The sequence below is a fragment of the Mastomys coucha genome, unplaced genomic scaffold (assembly GCF_008632895.1).
Source record: "Mastomys coucha isolate ucsf_1 unplaced genomic scaffold, UCSF_Mcou_1 pScaffold4, whole genome shotgun sequence".
In the NCBI taxonomy this organism is placed as follows: Eukaryota; Metazoa; Chordata; class Mammalia; order Rodentia; family Muridae; genus Mastomys; species Mastomys coucha.
Window position 1 is genome coordinate 43,378,574 of NW_022196910.1, and position 19,199 is coordinate 43,397,772.

General features: G+C 41.3%; 1 protein-coding gene across 1 annotated transcript in view; it reads left to right on the top strand.

The window, feature by feature from the left end:
* The window catches only part of Ptprb (protein tyrosine phosphatase receptor type B), a 111,727-nt gene that overhangs the window by 248 nt on the left and 92,280 nt on the right, over positions 1 to 19,199 (top strand). Inside the window, exons 2-3 of the mRNA XM_031350440.1 lie at positions 1,344 to 1,739; positions 8,794 to 9,173. Of these exons, the coding sequence (XP_031206300.1) occupies positions 1,344 to 1,739; positions 8,794 to 9,173 (776 nt within the window). The remainder of the gene's footprint in view (positions 1 to 1,343; positions 1,740 to 8,793; positions 9,174 to 19,199) is intronic.

A 19,199-nucleotide genomic window follows, 5' to 3' on the forward strand; every position in this document is an offset into this window, starting at 1 on the left:
GGGGGGGAATAAAAGGAGATGGCTCTGGCCACACTTCTGAGATTTCTCTCTAGAAGAAAATAAGTGTTTAGCGAGTGCCTGGGACAGCTCAAGTCCTGAAAGGATGGGTCTCGGAGTGAGGAAACCTGAGCAGACATCTTTTATTATTTACACATAACAGTCTATAGAAGCACTCTGCTCCTTCTTCTAATCAAGTTATAGCTTTACTTTCTTTCATTTTAAGAAAAATATATACATAATGAATGTGATTAAAGGGAGCAAGAAACTGTGTTTTATTTGGAAGTTGTCATTTGGAAGGATTGAGTATTTCCAAGGGAAAGCTAGGTTGCCTAGATTAAAAACTAATTGCAGATAATGCCTGAGCCTGAATACTTTACTTTTTTACTGTGAATGTTTAAAAACTTGGCATTTAGTCTTTCAGGAGTACTGATATCTTTTTTAAACGTGTTACTATTTGGTGGAAAACTATCGACATTGTCACATTGTCACAAAATTGATGCTTCTCTGCAGGACTGCGGGGAGCTTAGCCTCTGGTAATCAGGAGCTTAGCCTCTGGTAATCAATACTTTCCTTGTTTGCTACCAGCCACAAGTTGGGCTAGGAAAGATGGGAAACTCCCTTGTATTTTTATCTTTTAATAAATGTGTCCAATTTTAAGCATTTATTCAAACTATGCAACTTGTAAACAAATATTTACTTCCTCTGTGAGCTCTGGCTGAGAGGTATACCTCTCTTCTACATAATGGAACGGGGCTAAATATGAAGAGGACCAAATGGCTAAAGGGGACCAAGCTTTATATTGAGTTGACTTGGATAACTTTGATAAGGCACAGACCACTCTCTATATTTGCTTTTCCTCATCCAATGAAAAGCCATAATCTTTAGGTGACTTTGTTTCTTTTCCAAGATTCCTTTCATTTTTCCAATAGGGGATATGCTCCTCCTAGATTGTACAAAGCTTTCACAGAAAAGTGCTGTATATGATATCTTGACAGTTTCCATCATCAGCCTGAAGATAGTCTGTTGTTTCTGGGTTTTGCTTGTTTTATTGGTGGGTTGATTGGTTGGTTTGGGAGGGTGGTTTTGGTTGGCTGGGTGCTTGCTTGATGGGTTAAGTTTGAGGGATGTTTTGGGTTGGGTTGGGTTGGGCATGGAGGTATTTGCTTATCTGTTTGCCTTAGGATTTTAAGTCACATAAGCTAAATCTGAGACTATTCACTTGCAGTGCCAGAAAGGTCAAAATATTAATCCACCTGGTGTCTTTAATTTGGCTGATATGTGGGAAGGTGGTTTTGCCATTCCATGGCCCTTACATGGTACTTCATAAGTCTTTCATCTTCCAGAGGGCTTCCAGATAGTCCACGTACGCAAACAACAGTGCCTCTCCATAAATCAGAAGGTGATTATGGGCTCATGCGATGGCAGCAGCCACAACCAGCAGTGGCTGTCAACTGACAATGGGAAGTTCCTTCACATTAAGTCTGGATTGTGCCTGGGCATCTCCAACTCTTCGAGGGGCCCTTACCAACCAGCGGTTGCCACTCCCTGTGCCCAGGCACCCCGATGGACCTGCCATGCTCAGGAAGGTTTCCTTGAGGTAGAAAACACCTCACTCTTTCTCAAGAAACAATACCGTAAGGTAGTGGTCAAGAAGATCAGTAAATACCTTGATAGCTGGATGAAGTTAGATCTCAACAAGGACGGGAGACTAGTCAATGAAAGCCTCTGTCTGAAGCAAGGTGAGTGGGTTCCGGAATCAGTTCTGGAAGTCAGTCTGCTAACTGGCTTGTCTTCTCAAAGCCCAGGCAGAGACATGGGCTCCAGTCTATTTCCTTTGGGAGATACATGCGTTTACTAACAGAAACACATTAAGTGGTACCCAAAGATGGAAGATCTCATTATCCTCATCAAAGTCAGCAACTTTTCTGCCTTTGTCATTTACCTTCCCTTCTTTGCCTGTACTTACTCAAATTTCAAAACGTGTTTGTGTGTATGTATATGTATGTGCATGTATGTACATGTGTGTATATATCTATGTATATATATGTATATATGTTGTATGTGTGTATATGTGTGTATGTGTATGTGTATTGTGTATGTATATGTGCGTATATATGTGTGTGTGTGTATGTGTATGTATATATACATACACTCTCATGTGAATGCCACTTCTTACCTGTATAAAAGTCAGAAGGTCAGAGGACAACCTTGGGTCTGAGTCCTTGACTTCTACCTTATTTGAGAAAATATCCCTTGTTGTTCACCCCTGCACACACTGTCCCAGGTAGCCTACAAGCCTTTATGAGTCCTCCTGTCTCCATCTCTCATCCCATAGTAGGAGAGCTGGGATTACAGCCTCATGCTAATGAAGCTATACCTATCAAAGGTCCCTGGAGATCTGAACTTGGTTTTCATACCTACATAGTCATCTCTTCAGTTCTAAAACAATGTTTCTTGAGTCTCTCTTTTGTGCCAGACACTGTGATCAAACACTACGAAGTATTGGAATATACATCCAATACACAATATGAACACGGAATGACTAAAGTTAGGGGTCAAGAAATTAGATTCTGTTAGTCTAGAAACTTCTATCCTCTGATATGGAGGAGTATTAAAGCACAGAAGGAGCTTCACAATGCAGAAATGGTACTACATCATGCTTTTGAAACTCAGATCAGTGTTCACACCATTTGGAGGTAATGTGCTTTTTTTAATTTTTTCAAGTAGTAAAAGCTAATGTGTAGTCAGAGACTTTCTAATTGTTAATCATTAGTGTTGCTAGATGATAAATATACATAAATATTCATATGCACACGCGCAAATTCCTAGCTCAGTGCATAATTAGTCCTAAGTAAGACATTCATCTATGGAGTATATGCGCAGCTCCACCTTCTCTTGAAGTTAACTGCTTTCATTGTGTATCTGCTTCTCCATTAGAGGTTGGCTCAGGAAGTCAGAGGCACATGAGAGTTAAAAGATCCAGGGCCTTACTGGAAGAATCACTTAGAAATGACTCTCCACTGTACAGAGCCTAAAGTTCATCATGATGTAATAAATCATTCTAAATCCAAGTTAACTCCTTGTCTAGTGTATAGCCCTTAATAGAGTGCTTGCCAGTACTTCCCAGTGCTGAGCCAATGATTCCCAGTGCTTCCCAGTGCTGACCCAATGATTCCCAGTTCTCCCCAGTGCTGACCCAATGATTCCCAGTGCTTCCCAGTGCTGACCCAATGATTCCCAGTTCTCCCCAGTGCTGACCCAATGATTCCCAGTTCTCCCCAGTGCTGAGCCAATGATTCCCAGTGCTTCCCAGTGCTGAGCCAATGATTCCCAGTGCTCCCCAGTGCTGACCCAATGATTCCCAGTTCTCCCCAGTGCTGAGTCATTGGCTTTCCTCTAGCTGGTTGCATACTAATACCATGGGGGAGAGGCAGAGCTTACTAAAAGCACAGATTCCCAAGATTCCCTCACACCTGTCTCCCTCCACAGCAACCTCAAGATTCTGAGTCAGGAGGTATGTACCTGCACTAACACTAATGTGGGTTCCTGATCCTTTTGGGGGATCAGCATCCATTTTTACCTTTTTTTTCTTTTAAACTTACTCACCTCTAAGGCTGATTTGAATTTTTCTACCATGCTAATTTTTAAACAGCGTTCTCTCCCTAACTCATGCTCAGCAAGAGCTTAATTAGATACTGGCTGAAGGTTTTGGTGCAATAGACATTGAGGTTGATGGTCTCAATTCTTGCATCAATTCTATGTACACAAAGAGGATAAACTGCAGTAGCCTAATAGAAGATTCAACTTTATCAGAAAGTGTGCAGCATAGAGTCAATCTGAACAGTTTCTTCCCTCAGGTTGGTTTGTTCCAATCTGCCCTGAATGTCATAAACCAAGGCAAGAGTAACAGTTGTGCTGTTACCCATGGGAAATAAGATCCATCTCTAACCTCAAGTCAGGCAAGACAAGTGTTTGCTTCAACACTGCAGGCAAGACCTTAGATCATGTCCTGTTGTGCAGCCCAGACAGGCCTGAAACTCACAAACTGTGGATCCTCCTACAGAGGATCCTTTTCTTTAAAAGGAGCATATTTAACTATGTTGTGTATTGGTATGAATTTTCATGTATTGATTTTTACTTTCTTTCCAATTGTGTGTTTATAAAGTAAGTCAGGCATGTTTTTTTAAGGGTGCCTTTTATTTCACTGATTACATTTTCTGAAATGTTAATCACCTTGATTATTTCTTATTAAACTACTATAATCCCCATCCTTTCTCCTTCACCTTTATGAAGCCCAACATTATCTGGAGTGTGTATGTGTGTACAGCAACTTCTCTATCTTCATTGTTGACTCTCCCGCATAATTTCCTCACTTTTAATAGACACATTATATTTCATTATCTTGGACAACTCTCTCCAGAGTAGAAGTACTAATACAGCTAAAAGTTCTTATGGACAAAATGTCTTTAATACAAGTTACTCTTTGTAACATGTTGTTCAACATTCAACATGAATGTTATTTGTATCAGTTCAAGACAAGGAACTAATTTGTTTATTGTCTTTATTGTTGTTCAAAAAATACTACCTCAGTTCATGGTTATTTCTGAGTCAGATTGTTTTGTTGCCCTTTGGGAAAGTGTTCAAAGGATAGTCTTGACTTGGGGCAGTCAACACACAGAATAGCATCTTACAGGTGAACTTGCCCTAGCAAAGAGCTAGTAACAGCCTCAGGGTGAAAATGTTTGAGATTGAACACAGGGTGCCCCTCTATTCTTGAATTGTGTCCTAAGAAGAATTTCACTGGAATGTGAGAACAATGTAGTAGCAATGGCACAATAAAATGTTAAAAATAACTTTAACATATTGTTCCATTGTGTAAGAACTTTTCCTTGCCACCATCAAAACATCTTCCTCCTTCACCAATTGGGAAATGGCTGCAGACTTTCATAGAATATAGACACCCAAACACCTAAAGGCATACTACTTTTAGCATAACTTTAAACATCTATTTCAACAAAGAGTTTAGTAATAGAAAAAAGATCTTACTTTGAGAGCCTTGTATATTCATAACAAGGATTTTCTTTCTTCCCATCTATTTAATGAACTTCCAGTACCTGCATAAAAAATCATTACAATTGCTAGTTTGAATCCCAGAACTTGGAACATGGAGAGAAGGAAAGAAAGGAGATAGAGACAGAGACAGAGACAGACAGAGAGACAGATACAGAGAGAGAGAGAGAGACAGAGAGAGACAGAGACAGAGACAGAGACAGAGACAGAGACAGACAGATCAGAGAGACAGAGACAGAGAGACAGAGATAGAGACAGTGAAAGAGAGAGAGAACATGAGACAGCTAAAGCAGTACTCCATTTTGATTCATAGTATGTATGTGACTAAAGCCATAGACCAGAATCACCCAGAGAGTATGTTACAAATGCAGAACCTAGGACCCATGCTAAATCTAGTGAATTCCAGTATCTAGAGGAAGGCTAAGACAAGCAAGCTTTCAAAGTGGCTCAGACACCAATTATCTTTACAAACTACTGATTTAAAATTCACAAAACATGGGAACTGAATACTCAGGCTAAAAATCTCTCCAGCTTTTAAATCGTACCTGTTAAACATACAGACACAAAGATGAGGAGATATTAGATTTAAATATTTCTTTGACAAAAAAAAAAAAAATGAGGGAGGTGGCCTAAATGGATAATACATATGTTTGGCCTGAAGTATTTTTAAAAATACATGAGAATGATTAAAGACAATTGCAGAAGACTAAGGTTTTTTTTTTCTCCACATAAAAGCCAAAAGGTATATGCAATGGTAATGTCTTCAATAGTATTTGCAGAACCTGTCTCCAGAAAGTTTTGATCATTTATTCAACTTTGCGAGAGTCTGGTTCCATCTACTGATTGTGGATGTTGACTAATTTTTTTTCAAGTTCTTATGATAAAAAACTCACCAACTACTTTTTTAGTAAAGGAAGCACAGCCCGGCATACAGAGAGTGTAATTGCATACTAGGTGTTGGAAGCTTGATTTGGGTCGTAATCCATCCTTACTTTGTAACAAAGTCTGAAAACTAAAATTGTTTTGGGTGGCCCTTAACTTAGAGAGTCAGCACTGGCCAAAGCAGAAGGTGACAGAGGTGCTGAGTGTCACCCACTCTGCATCCCTACACTGCCTGCTGAAGGAAACGCTTAGACTCCAAACTCTGAATTCAAACCTGAGAAATTCAGACTGTTCTCAAGCAGCTGTGAAGAGGTGTCGGATAGGACCATGGAGAGGTGTCGGGTAGGACCATGGTCGAATCTGTTATGAGAAAGCACCTGGAGCTTAGCCTCTTGTCTATGTGCAGAGTGTATAACCCTGGCACAAGGCAGTCACAGTATTAAATGATATGAAAAGAAAATAAATAAATAACTGAAAGGGGCATCCAGAAAGCTATCAAAGTGTAGATTTGATAGACATGTGAGAAAAGTTGCAGACAATACACATGGATGACCACTTACATTTGAATTCCAGATAAAACTCAAGTATAACTTATAAGATGCATTATGGTATATGATATATGATATTATATACAATTACTATATTATATATTATGTATACCATATATTTTATATATATGTATTAAGTCTATCTCTATACAAAGCCCTCTGCACAGCCCTTGCATCTCGAGGAAAGAATCCTTAGTTACCATGGTTACTTCATTAACTTTTGTGGGAATATCTGTTTACATCTTGTTAAGTCCTACATGTATCTTTTCTGCCGAGAACATTTCTTGTTCCTTAGCCCCTGTCGCTCACATGCATTGTCATGTGAAATGTACTAGTCACATAAACTTAGGACGGGAAGAAACAGGACTTAAAGGAGGGGCAAATAAGACTGACTAGAAATTGAAAGCTAATTCCTTCTTTTAGAAGGGCTACTTGGCACATGGTAGTTGCCTAATAAATAGTTGTTCGATTTAAATTAACAAGTAAAGAAGTAATAAAAAATAAACCATTGTTCAGTGTCTTAAAACCCACAGTCCTCAAAGTTTCAGATATCTGATTTGACAGGATTTTCTGAGGTTTATATTCCTGTCAACTCAATATCTCCAAAGCCGGGGAAATAGCCAAGCATACTCTATTAGCCAATCCTCTGCAGAATTTTCCAATCCTTTGTTTTAGCTTTGCCCTAAAATATTGCTACACCATGGCTTAAAGGCCAGCAGTGGCATCACCTGGGAGCCTGCTACAGACACAGTTTTTGATAGTGAGGAGGTGAACCAATGTTTTTATGTTTGTTTGTTTTTCAGTATGGAAAATTCAGTCCACCAGCTCACATATCCTAAACCAGTAGCTGTACTCTCAAAAGATTTGTAACTTAGTAAATACAACAGCCTTGCTGGGCAGCACACGCCTTTAATCCCAGCACTTGGGAGGCAGAGGCAGGCAGATCTCTAAGTTTGAGGCCAGCCTCAACAGAGGGAGTTCCAGGACAGCCAGGGCTACATAGAGAAACCCTGTCTCAATAAACAAACAAACAAACAAACAAATAAATAAAAAAGAAACACAGAAAGGAAGAAAGGAAGGATAAAAACAAGAAAGAAAAAAGAAAGAATAAAAAAGAAAAAGAAAGAAGGAGAGAGAGAAAGAGAAAAAAAGAGAGGGAGAGAGGAGAAAACTCAACATTATTGAATACTCACAGAACTAAAACACTTTCCACCAGTAGACACTGTTATGGTCAAACAGGATCAAGACATTCTTCTATGCTCTTTGACAGTCGGTGGTAATAAGGAACATACCGAACATATCAAAAAGCTAAAGAAATGATTCTAAATATTTATAGCATAGAATTTGAAAAGATGTTGGAGGAGATAAATGTTAACCTGGTTTAATCATCATATAATGTATGCAGGAATCTAAACATCAATAATACTCCATTAACATATAATTTTATGTTTTATATACTCTTGCTACATTAAAAACAGAAATGTCCTTATCATAAGTGTTTACATTATGGTTAAAGAAATAAGTGCTGTTAACTGCACAGCAGCCTCAGTTCTTCGGGATGCAGTCAGGCAAGTCGCTAACAAACGGTGATTCTCAAAGCGCCCCTTTGCTTTAGCACCTCTTTTGAGAAGCTGATGAAAGCTGTGACTCTCCACCCACAGCACCCTGCAGTATGAGTGCCATCAGCTCAGGAGTTTGGGTAGACCTTTGGGGACCCATGGACCACTCTTGACAGCAAGTCAGTGATCTAGATATTCACAGAATGAACTTGAACTCTGTCTTCTATGCAGTACTGGCCTCTTCATACAGAAGTGTTCATAATTCTCCCTCCGCCATATAAAATTGGCAGAAAGATGAAGGATGGGTAAGCGGGACAGGGCAAATAGATACTGTCATTCGCTGAGGGGATCGTGGCTTTCTATAGCACTAAATCTACCCACAGGCTCCTTGTTGAAGGACCTTTACTTACTACATAAAAACTGTTTTTATGTGGTACTGGGAATGTGGCTGTTAGTCAAATTCTTGCCCAGCCTAGCCTGCATCATGCTCTGGGTTTGAGTGCTAACACTGTATGCACCAAGTATGTTGGTCCACACATATAATATCAGCACTTAAGAAGAGGCAGGATGATCAGAGTCCAGTGTCCTCTGGCTACATAGCAGGTTCTAGATCAGTCTGAGCCTTATGGCAGCTTATTTCAAAACAAGATCATTTTATGTGAAGAATTCACATAAATTCATAAAATGTGAGAATGATTTTTTTTTTTTTTTTTGTCACTGTCCTCTCTTCTCAGCTGGCCTGGGCACAGAAGTCTCAGTGCGAATTGCTAGAAACTCAGCTGCTCCCCAGATCCCCACTACGTCTAACACTGTCCCATACAGCCCAGACCACATTAGCAATACCACGGAGACATTCCTCAGGAGCACTGCAAAGACCCTCGGGAGCACTGCAGAGACCCTCGGGAGCACTGCAGAGACCCTCGGGAGCACTGCAGAGTCCCTCGGGAGCACTGCAAAGACCCTCGGGACCACTGCAAAGACCCTCGGGAGCACTGCAGAGACCTACAGTCAGAGCAGCAGCAAGAGAGATCTCCCCAGTCTGCACACGGCTGGAACTACAGACACATCCTGGAGTTCTTCGACTACCCCACCTTTCTCCAGTACCACCACAGAGGTAAAAGGAGAGGGGGCAGTACAGTTGTGAGTGGTCACAGAAAGTCCTTCCCTTAAAAGATTTGCTTTGTTCAAAGTTCTACTGCAAGTTTAGAAATCAGTCACTTTGTGTCTCACCTGCAAATTGTACATAAATGTCTTGGGCATAATGAAATCTCTGCCTCTTGATAAGATGGAGACAATTGGGCATGCTGTGCCAAACCTGTATTCTTGTAGATTGGCATTTTGTGAGCCAAAATCGGAGTTCATGGTCTTCAACATAGTCTGAAAGGGGTAAATAGAAGTTGAGACCAGAATTTTGCATTTCCAAACTATTTACGTTCTATGGGGTAAGAATCATGAAGTGGTGGCAGATCCAGAGGCACTGTGATCCATTGGGGATGATAAAGTTAAGCAGAAGGCGCTGTACATCTCCATCAACATCCCCTGAGTATCACCTCCCTATGACCTTGGTGGTCCGCAAGGTGACAGATGTGTTAAGTAAATGAGCAGCAGGATCAATAGCTACCCAAACAGTCTGTGAGTGTCCGTTTCTTTGGCTTTGCTTTCTTCTTGGAGGTTTGAGCCACAAAGTAGGCAATGGTGGTGTAATGAGAATAGAGTGTGCTACAGAGAACATGGGTTTATCTTGATGGTAGAACCCCAGAGTACACACATGGGTGAAACTTGAGTTGATCCATATAGCACAAACAAACAAAAGGAAAAATGTACAGTTCACTCAGGAGTGTTTAGCTCTTTCTTAAGAGGTGACCCAAATTTAAAGAATGTGAAAACCCAGTATCAACCAAATGACATTCACTCCTCACTGCTTTTGCATTGAATTAAACCTAATATTGCATGCTGTCCCCAGCTATTGAGCACATCTATCATTATTGATCACAAAACAAATACAGCGAGGACATTGAAAAATTCCTAGGAGTTTATTTATTTATTTATTTATTTATTTATTTATTTATTTATTTCTCTGTAGTTTCCATTTTCCATTACCATAAATCTTCCCTCTGACCTAGTTCATTCCTTGCCTAGTTAGGAAAGCCCAATGCTTTTAAATTCTTTCTTTCTTTCTTTCTTTATTTACTTGGGGGGAACTCTTTACATCACCTCAAGCATAGCCCTCAACCTCTATCCATTAATATAAATATCTATTCCAAGAACACAAACTCTGAATATGGCTTTTGAAGGTCAGCTGCACCCCTCCCATCTCTCTACCCCATCGGGCTTAAGACAGAGAAATGGGAGCATCCTCAAAGCCCCTCCCTCTTGCCCTGACTTCAGACCGCCTGTTGGCTCAGCGGCTGTGATTCCAGAGCAGCTGCTGGCTTTAGAAAGTGGAAAAGGAGGACAAGAGATGGGTTAGCCATGACTTTAGGAGCTCCCCATGATCAAGGCTCGCCCTAATTCTCCCACTCCCCCCACCATTTCATCCACTTACCACTTGCTTTTGAAAATGAATGTTCCCACCCTTACTTCGGCTGCACGTGCCTCAGCAGAAGCTGCTGGTGGTGGTGGTAGTGGTGGTGGTTTGGTTTGGTTGTTTTCTTTCCCACTCCAGTGTTTGTATGAGTTCCTAGACAGGTGTCCAACATGGCCAGTAGCTCACCTTCTGGCTCTCTTGATGTTCGGACAAAATATTGACTCTGTTCTGGGAAGTCAGAGTAGGAAAACCATGCATTCTCCAATGACAGTTTCTCCAAGTACAGCTTTCGGAATTCTGCACTCTAATGTGGCCAGCCTTCTGACCAAGCTTGGCTTAGAGGAGAATTACTTTACACAAATTCATCTTAAACAACTGGAGTTTGATACTTTGAAAAAATAACACAGCAACTTAAAATTCAAAGCCCATGCCCTTTGAGAGAGTAACTTAGGCAAAGAGGATGAGAAGAATATGAACTGTTTTAGTTTAGCTCAATGATTTGAAATTCTATTTAAATCTGTCTTAGGTTTTTTTTTCTATATTATATAGTATTTGGTTTGTGAAAATTTTGAATTGAGATTTTTAATTGAACTGTAGGTGGGGGCTGTCTTTGAGTGAAGATGGGTTTTTGTGACTGTATGTATTTGACAAAAACACCTGAACAACATGCTTAAAGTTGTGGGTAAAAGAAAGGAAAGGTTTGAGGTAGGCTAGAGCAGAACAAAACAGAATGTAGTGAGAATAACAATGTAGAATGAAATGAGATAGAGTGAACTGGAGTGGACTGGACTAGACTGGAGTGGACTGGACTGGAGTGCACTACAGTAGATTTGATTGGGCAGGTGATTCGTGCTGGTCTCAATGTTGCAACTGCATTGAGCATGGTGGGGACTGGGGTGGTTCAGCAGGGCTGGAAGACCTACATTCAGCTCATTTGCATGACTAGCATCCAACATTGGCTCTAAGCCGGCCATCTAGACTCACCTCATGACCCAGCATCCTCCAGTAAACAATACCAGCTTCCCTTTCATGATGGGAAGTTAGTCCAGCTTCATAAAAGGCCAAAGGTAAAGGATGAGGGATTCTAGAGCTATGGGCTCTGGAGTCACACAATGCCACATTTGAGGATTAAAACAGGCTAGGAATCCAGTGCCAAGGAGTAGGGCAATAGTCTCTGCTTCTTGGTGAAAACATCAGCAAAATCACATTGCAAAGGAATATACGTGTTGTTGGGATGAATCCATCTGTGTCCATTAAACAAGATACCAAATTGCATCACCAGCTGTTTTGCAAATGTCTAGCTGAGATATACAGAGGCAAATCCAAGGACTTGCTCAAATGATTAAGGAGAAAAATAACAACAGTGTACACACACAAACACACACACATACACACACAAACACACACACACACACACACACATACAACCACCACATTCTCTAACATATTGTACCTGTTCATCAAGGCAAATGCCAAGGAAGACATATTTGAACTGCAGCACTCATTAATCATACAAAATAATTCTCTACTCACTTTGAGGACGCGGTGTTTCTTCTCTTTACCTTTCCCCACTTTGCTCTTACACTCCCTTGCTGATGTGGTAGGGCTGACTGTGAGGACGCGGTGTTTCCTCTCTTTACCTTTCCCCACTTTGCTCTTACACTCCCTTGCTGATGTGGTAGGGCTGACTGCGGAAGGCTGTATACTTGGACCAGGACTTGGTCTCATAGCTCTGTGGCTGATCCCTGCCTCCTTCTCTTCCCCAACCTCTAACTGTGGATATTAAGGGAATTAATAGATCACGATGCAAAAATAAAGATCTAGGCCTTTGGTGTCAAAGAAACTTAGTTTAAGTCCCCATTGTTTGCCCTCAAGTCACAATTCCTTCCTCAAAATGGAGAATATTACGGGTATTCACCTGTATCACAAGTCTATGATAGTAATAATCTTTGGTACCCTAGCCATATATGGGTGAGCATCCAATAGTGTTGGCTTCTTTCTGTCTTTCAGTCCTACCCTGGCTGGTTTCAGAGTTGAGGAACCCAGATGAGCTAGCATATTCCGTGAAAATACTCTGGAAGGGATAAAGTGCTGACTGTGCATAAAAACAAGGTTACTGGCTGGTTCTGATACCACTATCTATAAATCTTGCCTAGAGGTTCCCAGCCTGCTTCCTCTCCCACCCCACCCTCGTGCAGGCCTGAGGAGGAGCCGCATTTCCTCAGTTCGTGAATAGCCATTGTGGTGCTGGGCTAAGCTTTCACAGTTCTGCAGTTTCCTCCCATTTGGCCTTCAAAGAGATCACAGCCCCGTGTGAGTCTCTAAATAAGTGAGGAGGAAAGTGCAGAAAATGTGCCATCAGCCCATGTGGGGAAGGGTGCAAACCTCCTTCTGGGTCACTTAGGATGCAGGGAGATACCTGTGGTGTCCACTGACTAAAGACAGATGCTATCCCCACTGCCTGGAGCAAAGGGTCTCAACCTTCCTGATGCTGTGACCCATTAATACAGTTCTTCACGTTGTGTTGATCACCAATCATAAAATTATTACATTGATATTTCATGACTGTATTTTTGCTACTGTTATGAATCTAGGCTAGAGATTCACAATGTAAATATCTGTGTTTTCTGATGGTCTTAGGGGACTCCTGTGAAAAGGTCAGTTTTCTTTTTTTTTAAACTTCAGAGGGGTCTCGACCCACAGATTGAGAACCACTGTCCTAGAGGACAACACAAACTGTCTTCAGAGGACCCATATGACACTTAGACTGTCTATTATGAATAGAATCAAATAGTATTGACCATGAGACTGATGAGATTATTTTTAATGTTTTCTTTATTATTTTTAGGTATGTGTGTAGGGGGAAGCAAGATATGCTCATGTGAGGACAGGTGGTCTCAGAGACCAGAGGCATCTGATGCCCCTGGAGGTAGAATTATGAGCAGTTGTGAGCCACCCAACCTCGGGACCAAACTCCTGTCCTCTGGGAAACCAGAACGTATTCTGAGCAGCAGAGCCATCTTCCCAGCCCCTGTGTTGAGGTTCAAAAAACAGGAATAATATTGTTGTGTTATTAGCGTGTGTTTCTAAGTCCTACCTATAGTCAGCGACACCCAATCCAAATTCCAACATGCAGTTTCTTGGTTATTCAGTTAAAGTAGCTGACCATCTGCTAATAGCACAACTGGGTTTAAATTCACCTGCCCCCTCCAGCCTTAATGTTTCAAAGATTCCTTTATTTTTCTTCCATTTTTATTTTAGTGGAATGCAATTAGATTGCTTTTCATGGTTTGTCATGATATAACACACACACAAACACAGAAATACAGATGCAGACACAGACTCTCACACACACAAACACACAGAAACACACACAGAAACACAGACACACACTCATAGACACACATACTACACACAAACACACACAGAGAAACACACACTCATACACACACAGACAAACATATACACTACATACACAAATACACATAAGGATACACAAAAATACAGACTCCGACACAGATACAAACATGGACAGAGACACACACAAACACACAGAAATGCAGATATACACTCATAGACACACACAGAGACACACACGCACACACAGTTGCAGCCATGGAATAGTCTATAAGGGTTGAGATAGCTGGCTGACATGGTACCTCTCTCTGGCACACTGTTGTCTCTGGGCAGAGGGGTTGTATTGAAGTGAGGGCCAATGCAGGAGAAGAATGTCTAAAGGAAAGGAAACTAAGATCAACAGAGAAGCCAAACTGTGCCAAATATTCAGAAAGTCTATGACCCTCAGCCCTGGTTGCTCTGTGCCAGCATCACCTGCATGGCTTTTAAAGCTCCAGTGAGAAGATTCCACTTCAGATCTCCTAAATCAGATTGGCCTGAAGTGGAAACTCAGCACTTACGGCAAGAAAATCTCCCAGTGATTCTGCTGTGAAGCTGGGTTTGTGACCAGGGGATAAGTGAATAATCAGCTTGTTTGAGAAAGCACAGTTGAGGCTGTAGAAACTGAATTCAGTAGCAAGGAAGTCAACTATGGGGTGGGAGGGAGGCAGATGTTACAGAAAAACAGCTGGAATCGTTCAAAGAACATGAGGCAGGAAAGTCCATCTCACAAAACTCAAGGGTGTTCCAAACTAAAGACAATGAAGAGTTGCAATTCAGTGCAACTCGGGGTCCTCTACTGCAAAGAAAACGGAATACTGAAAGTATCCTGACTGGGGCCATTGATGAAACTGAAGTTGGACTGTGGGTTTAAGCTTTGCATTCATTTTCAAGCTCCTTAATTTAGTGACTTTATTAAGATGGCAAATTTAATTCAGGATACCCACAGCCTAGTCTGAGATAGTTCCTGTATTGTATTTGCAGACAGAGACGGTGAGAAGAGTTGGTAGGTCCAGGGAAAGGTTGTAGAAACCATGTGTGTAAGTCTTATAGTTCATCTGTTAATGTGCAATTCTTCCAAAATAATTATTTTTAAAATTAAAAGAAATCAGCAAAGAAGTGTGCTGGGCAGACTTTCAGAGAGTGGCATGCCCAGGAAGCTACTGAATCACAGCCAGGCCAGTGGCTCAGATATACCAAGATGTGTCTTCTTCAGGAACTGTGGTGACAGCAAAGTGGGGTTTGGAGAGGCTGGGTGCAAGAAGGGGAGGAGAGCTTGGCATCTACAATAAGAAAGAAATGAGATGAATCTGCAAAAAAGGAAAGAAGAAAAGGCAGTGAAGCAAAAGTCAGAACTGGCTGCTGAGCCGCATGCTAAGTATGAAGATAAGACAAAAGACACCCTAGGAAGAACTAAGTACTTTCAAGTCTCTACAGTTTACCCCAGCTATCCTTGCACCTTCAGTTTCCAGGCACAGAGTAACAGCTGGGAAACCCCCTCACTGTAGAATCTGGTGAAAAGTCCTGTAAGGAGAGAGAGCGTGAATTCCAGGAGCTATGACTAAAGTCACCATCTGTTTCCATTTCTCCTGCCCTTGAAGCGAGCACAGTACTGTCAGCAGGTCCAGATGAGAACCTCCCACTGCAGAACCTTCTGCTAGGGAGCCAGAGCTCTCTTGTTTCAGATCCCTCCCAGATTTGGGCGAATGAGCAAGCTGTTGTATAGCCTTGCTAGATGCCTGCTGTCTGGGCTGTCTGCCTGTGGACTCTGCTGTTGGTTCTTCTCTCTGTGAGACTGGGGGTGGGAAGGTGACAAGGGAACAGAGCAGAGCTCTGGGCAGAATTCAGCAAATGACTACTTTGCTAAGGGTTCTGATCTCCGTGGTACAGGCATTGTCTCCTGATTATTGAGAAGCAGCATCTCTTACAGGGACTTGGGGTCCACCCCTATAGACAATAGCTTCATGTATGTCAATTTCTACTAAGGCTGGGAGCTAGGTACTAGCTAGAGTCTTGAATGCTGAGAGTTTTGATTTGGCACTGGGATGAGTGAGGATGATATTCTGTGGAAGATTTGCACAAAATTCTTTGGCAAGCACCTGTTTGTATAAGAATGTAAAGGTTTATTCTGTCACTGTATGAGAGATCCAATCACCATGACCTAGGGATGCAGAGGAGGTAATGAGGAACAGGCCTCCTGCCTTCAAGGGCTCTCTAATCTGGCTGACAGTTTTAACATCCCATTTGTGGAAATCTTGATAATAAGGCCCTTTGATCCCCCGTCAGCCCAGTGCTCAGAGGTCTGGGAGATGCCTGTGTCTGCCTCACCCAAGAGGGAAGGGTGGGGTAAGGAAGCTATGCTGAGTTAGAGATCGCCAAGAACCAAGCAGAGTATAGGATATCCATGGTTTTATCTTTTGGTTTTGTTTTGTTTTGTTTTTTTTCTTTTTGGAATTAAAATCAAGATTTTTTAAGACTTTTTGTAAATAAGGAAAAGATTTTATTTTTCTCAGTATCGCCTTCTTATTTTGACTTTTAAAGCAATGCTAAGATGTTGTTGTAAAAGCCAAAGCCACCTACATTGCTCACATTATAGGCCTCTCCTTTGTAACATCTAGAGAATTCTAAAGAGATTGAATGCACAGTGTGATCTACAGAATATTTAAAGTATGTCTTTGGTTTCCAATCATAAATATTGAAAGAAGGTAAAGGCCTTGTTTGTTTAGGTTTTCTTTTACAAATTGATTTACATTTATTTCTTTAATATGTATGAATGTTCTGCTTGCATGTGACCATGTGTGTAGCACATGGGTGCCTGGTACCCACAGAGGCCAGAAGATGACATCAGATCTCCTGGAACTAGCATTACCAAAGGTCATGAGTTATCATATGAGTTCTAGGAATAGACCCCCCAAGCCTCCTCTAAGAGCAGTGGGTACTTTGAATTAATGAACCATTTCTTCAACCCCGTTTTACTCTTCTTAAAAAGCCAATCTTATGCCATGTTTTATTTATCTACTGTCAAGATGTGGGAGAATAGATATTGTGCATATCTCAGTCTAGCTCGTAAAGCCATACTACCTAGCAGTCATGTGCACACTGACAGCCCTATGGGAAGTCTTGCTGCCCCGTCTTGATGTGTGTTGGGTGGTGGCAGCTATGGTGTTGGCGAAGATTCAGATATAGTGTTGGGGATGTTCCTGGAGCATGAAGAAGCGATTCCCTGTGATGCCCTGAGGGTCCCTGGTGGTTGTACTTCATATGTCTACTTGTGGCTACGATGCAAAGATGAAAGCTACACAAAATCCATTTCCCCCCAGATTTTAGGAGAGAGAGAGAGGGAGGGACAAAGAGAGAGGGAGGGACAGAGAGAGAGAGGGAGAGGGAGAGAGAGGGAGAGAGAGAGAGAGGAGAGAGAGGCAAAAAAGGAAAAGGATACAAAATTGGTGTGGAAATAAAAACAAGCAACCTTAAGGATGTGTGTAAGAGTGCTGGTGGAGCACTGATGACACTTCCCTCCCCTCCCCCACTTCCAGAAAATGGAGGCATGGCCAGGAGTCCGGTAGATGTTAAATGTCTCCCGTGTTGATCTACTGAACAGCTTCTTTTGGATACAAGATAGAATGCAGAATGAATTTACTATCATTTGGGTATTCTCAGAAAGATATTCTCTTCCATGGACTCTTTCATTCTTTAGTATCACTGAGTGCTCAGTTCCCATGATTTGTCTTAATGTTCCTCACAGAATATTATTTTACTGTTAACAATCTTAGGTCCTAACACACCAGGCCCTTTGCTGGGAAATGCATCATGCATACAGTTCATGCCTCCTCTTTCGATCCTTAAAACTGCCCTCCAAATGTTCTTGTTATTTCCTGGAGACTCGAGATCTAGGAAGTTTATCTAGAAAGATTTCTTTAAGTACTCCAAACTTTATCTCTTAAATAAAAAGCAGAATGGTCATGAGGTTTTTTAAAAATATAACTGCTCATCAAAATTATGATTTCTTCTATTCAAGGACTTCTCTTTTAAAATGTATGGTACTTGGTGCAGGTTAAAATTGTGGTAGAGCTAACACAACTTTAATTAGCATTTACCACAGTTTTCAACTGAGGCAATACAAAGGAAAACTTAGAAAAGGATTTGATATCTTGTGATTGGTTTTAGCTAACACATGTGCCTGGTTGCTATGCCTTCTTTTAAGAATTACTGCGGTGCCATTGGTAGAGCATTTGTTCAGCGTAAATGAAGCCCTGGTTTATATCCTAAGTACCACACTAACATGCCATGGTTGTGCACCATGCTCTACTGGGAAGGTACAGGCAGGAGGATCAGGAGTTTAAAGCCATCCTCAGCTACAAAAACAGATCAAGGTCAGCCTAGGTTACATGATACTCTGTCTCTAAATAAATAGATATTGCATGAGATTTGAGTTAAAAAAAATTCTTTTACATAGTTACGGATTCCTGCATAAGACCAGTACAAGATGAAGGCAATCAAAAGCCCAGTATGGGTCGGGGAGGGGCTCACAAGGCCCACATCTAGCTAAGGATCGGTTAGCAAATGATGGCTGTTGGTAGAAGAGAGTCATTTTTCTCTGGGGAATGGCTCCTCCTGTAGATAGCTCCACCACCATGCACATACAGGCAACACTAATTGAATTCAGCTTTAAAAAAAAAAACAATATAAGGCTTGAAGTTGGGAGGGAATGTGATAGGATCTGGGGAGAGATGAAAGGCAGTGTACATGCACACACACACACACACACATACACATGAATATATATGCACATACATATGCATACACATGCCCATATACAAACACATACATACATGAACACATTCACAGATGCACACACACAGCACATACATGCATGAATATACATGCTCACACCACACACACATGAACACACATGCACATATACAAACACATATGAACACATGCACATATACATGAACACATGTGCACATACACATGCACACACACAAGCACATACACATGCACATATACAAACACACACAAACACACATATGCACACATAGAATACATATAGCACACACATAAACACACACACACGAATACACATGGACACACACACATGCACACTTCTAGCAAACCTGGTAAGTGGGTCTATAAACTCATCTACTCTATTCAGAAGCCAGGGCAAACAGATGTAAATTCAACCCCTTCCTTCTGAGCTATGGAGCAAGTTCAAGG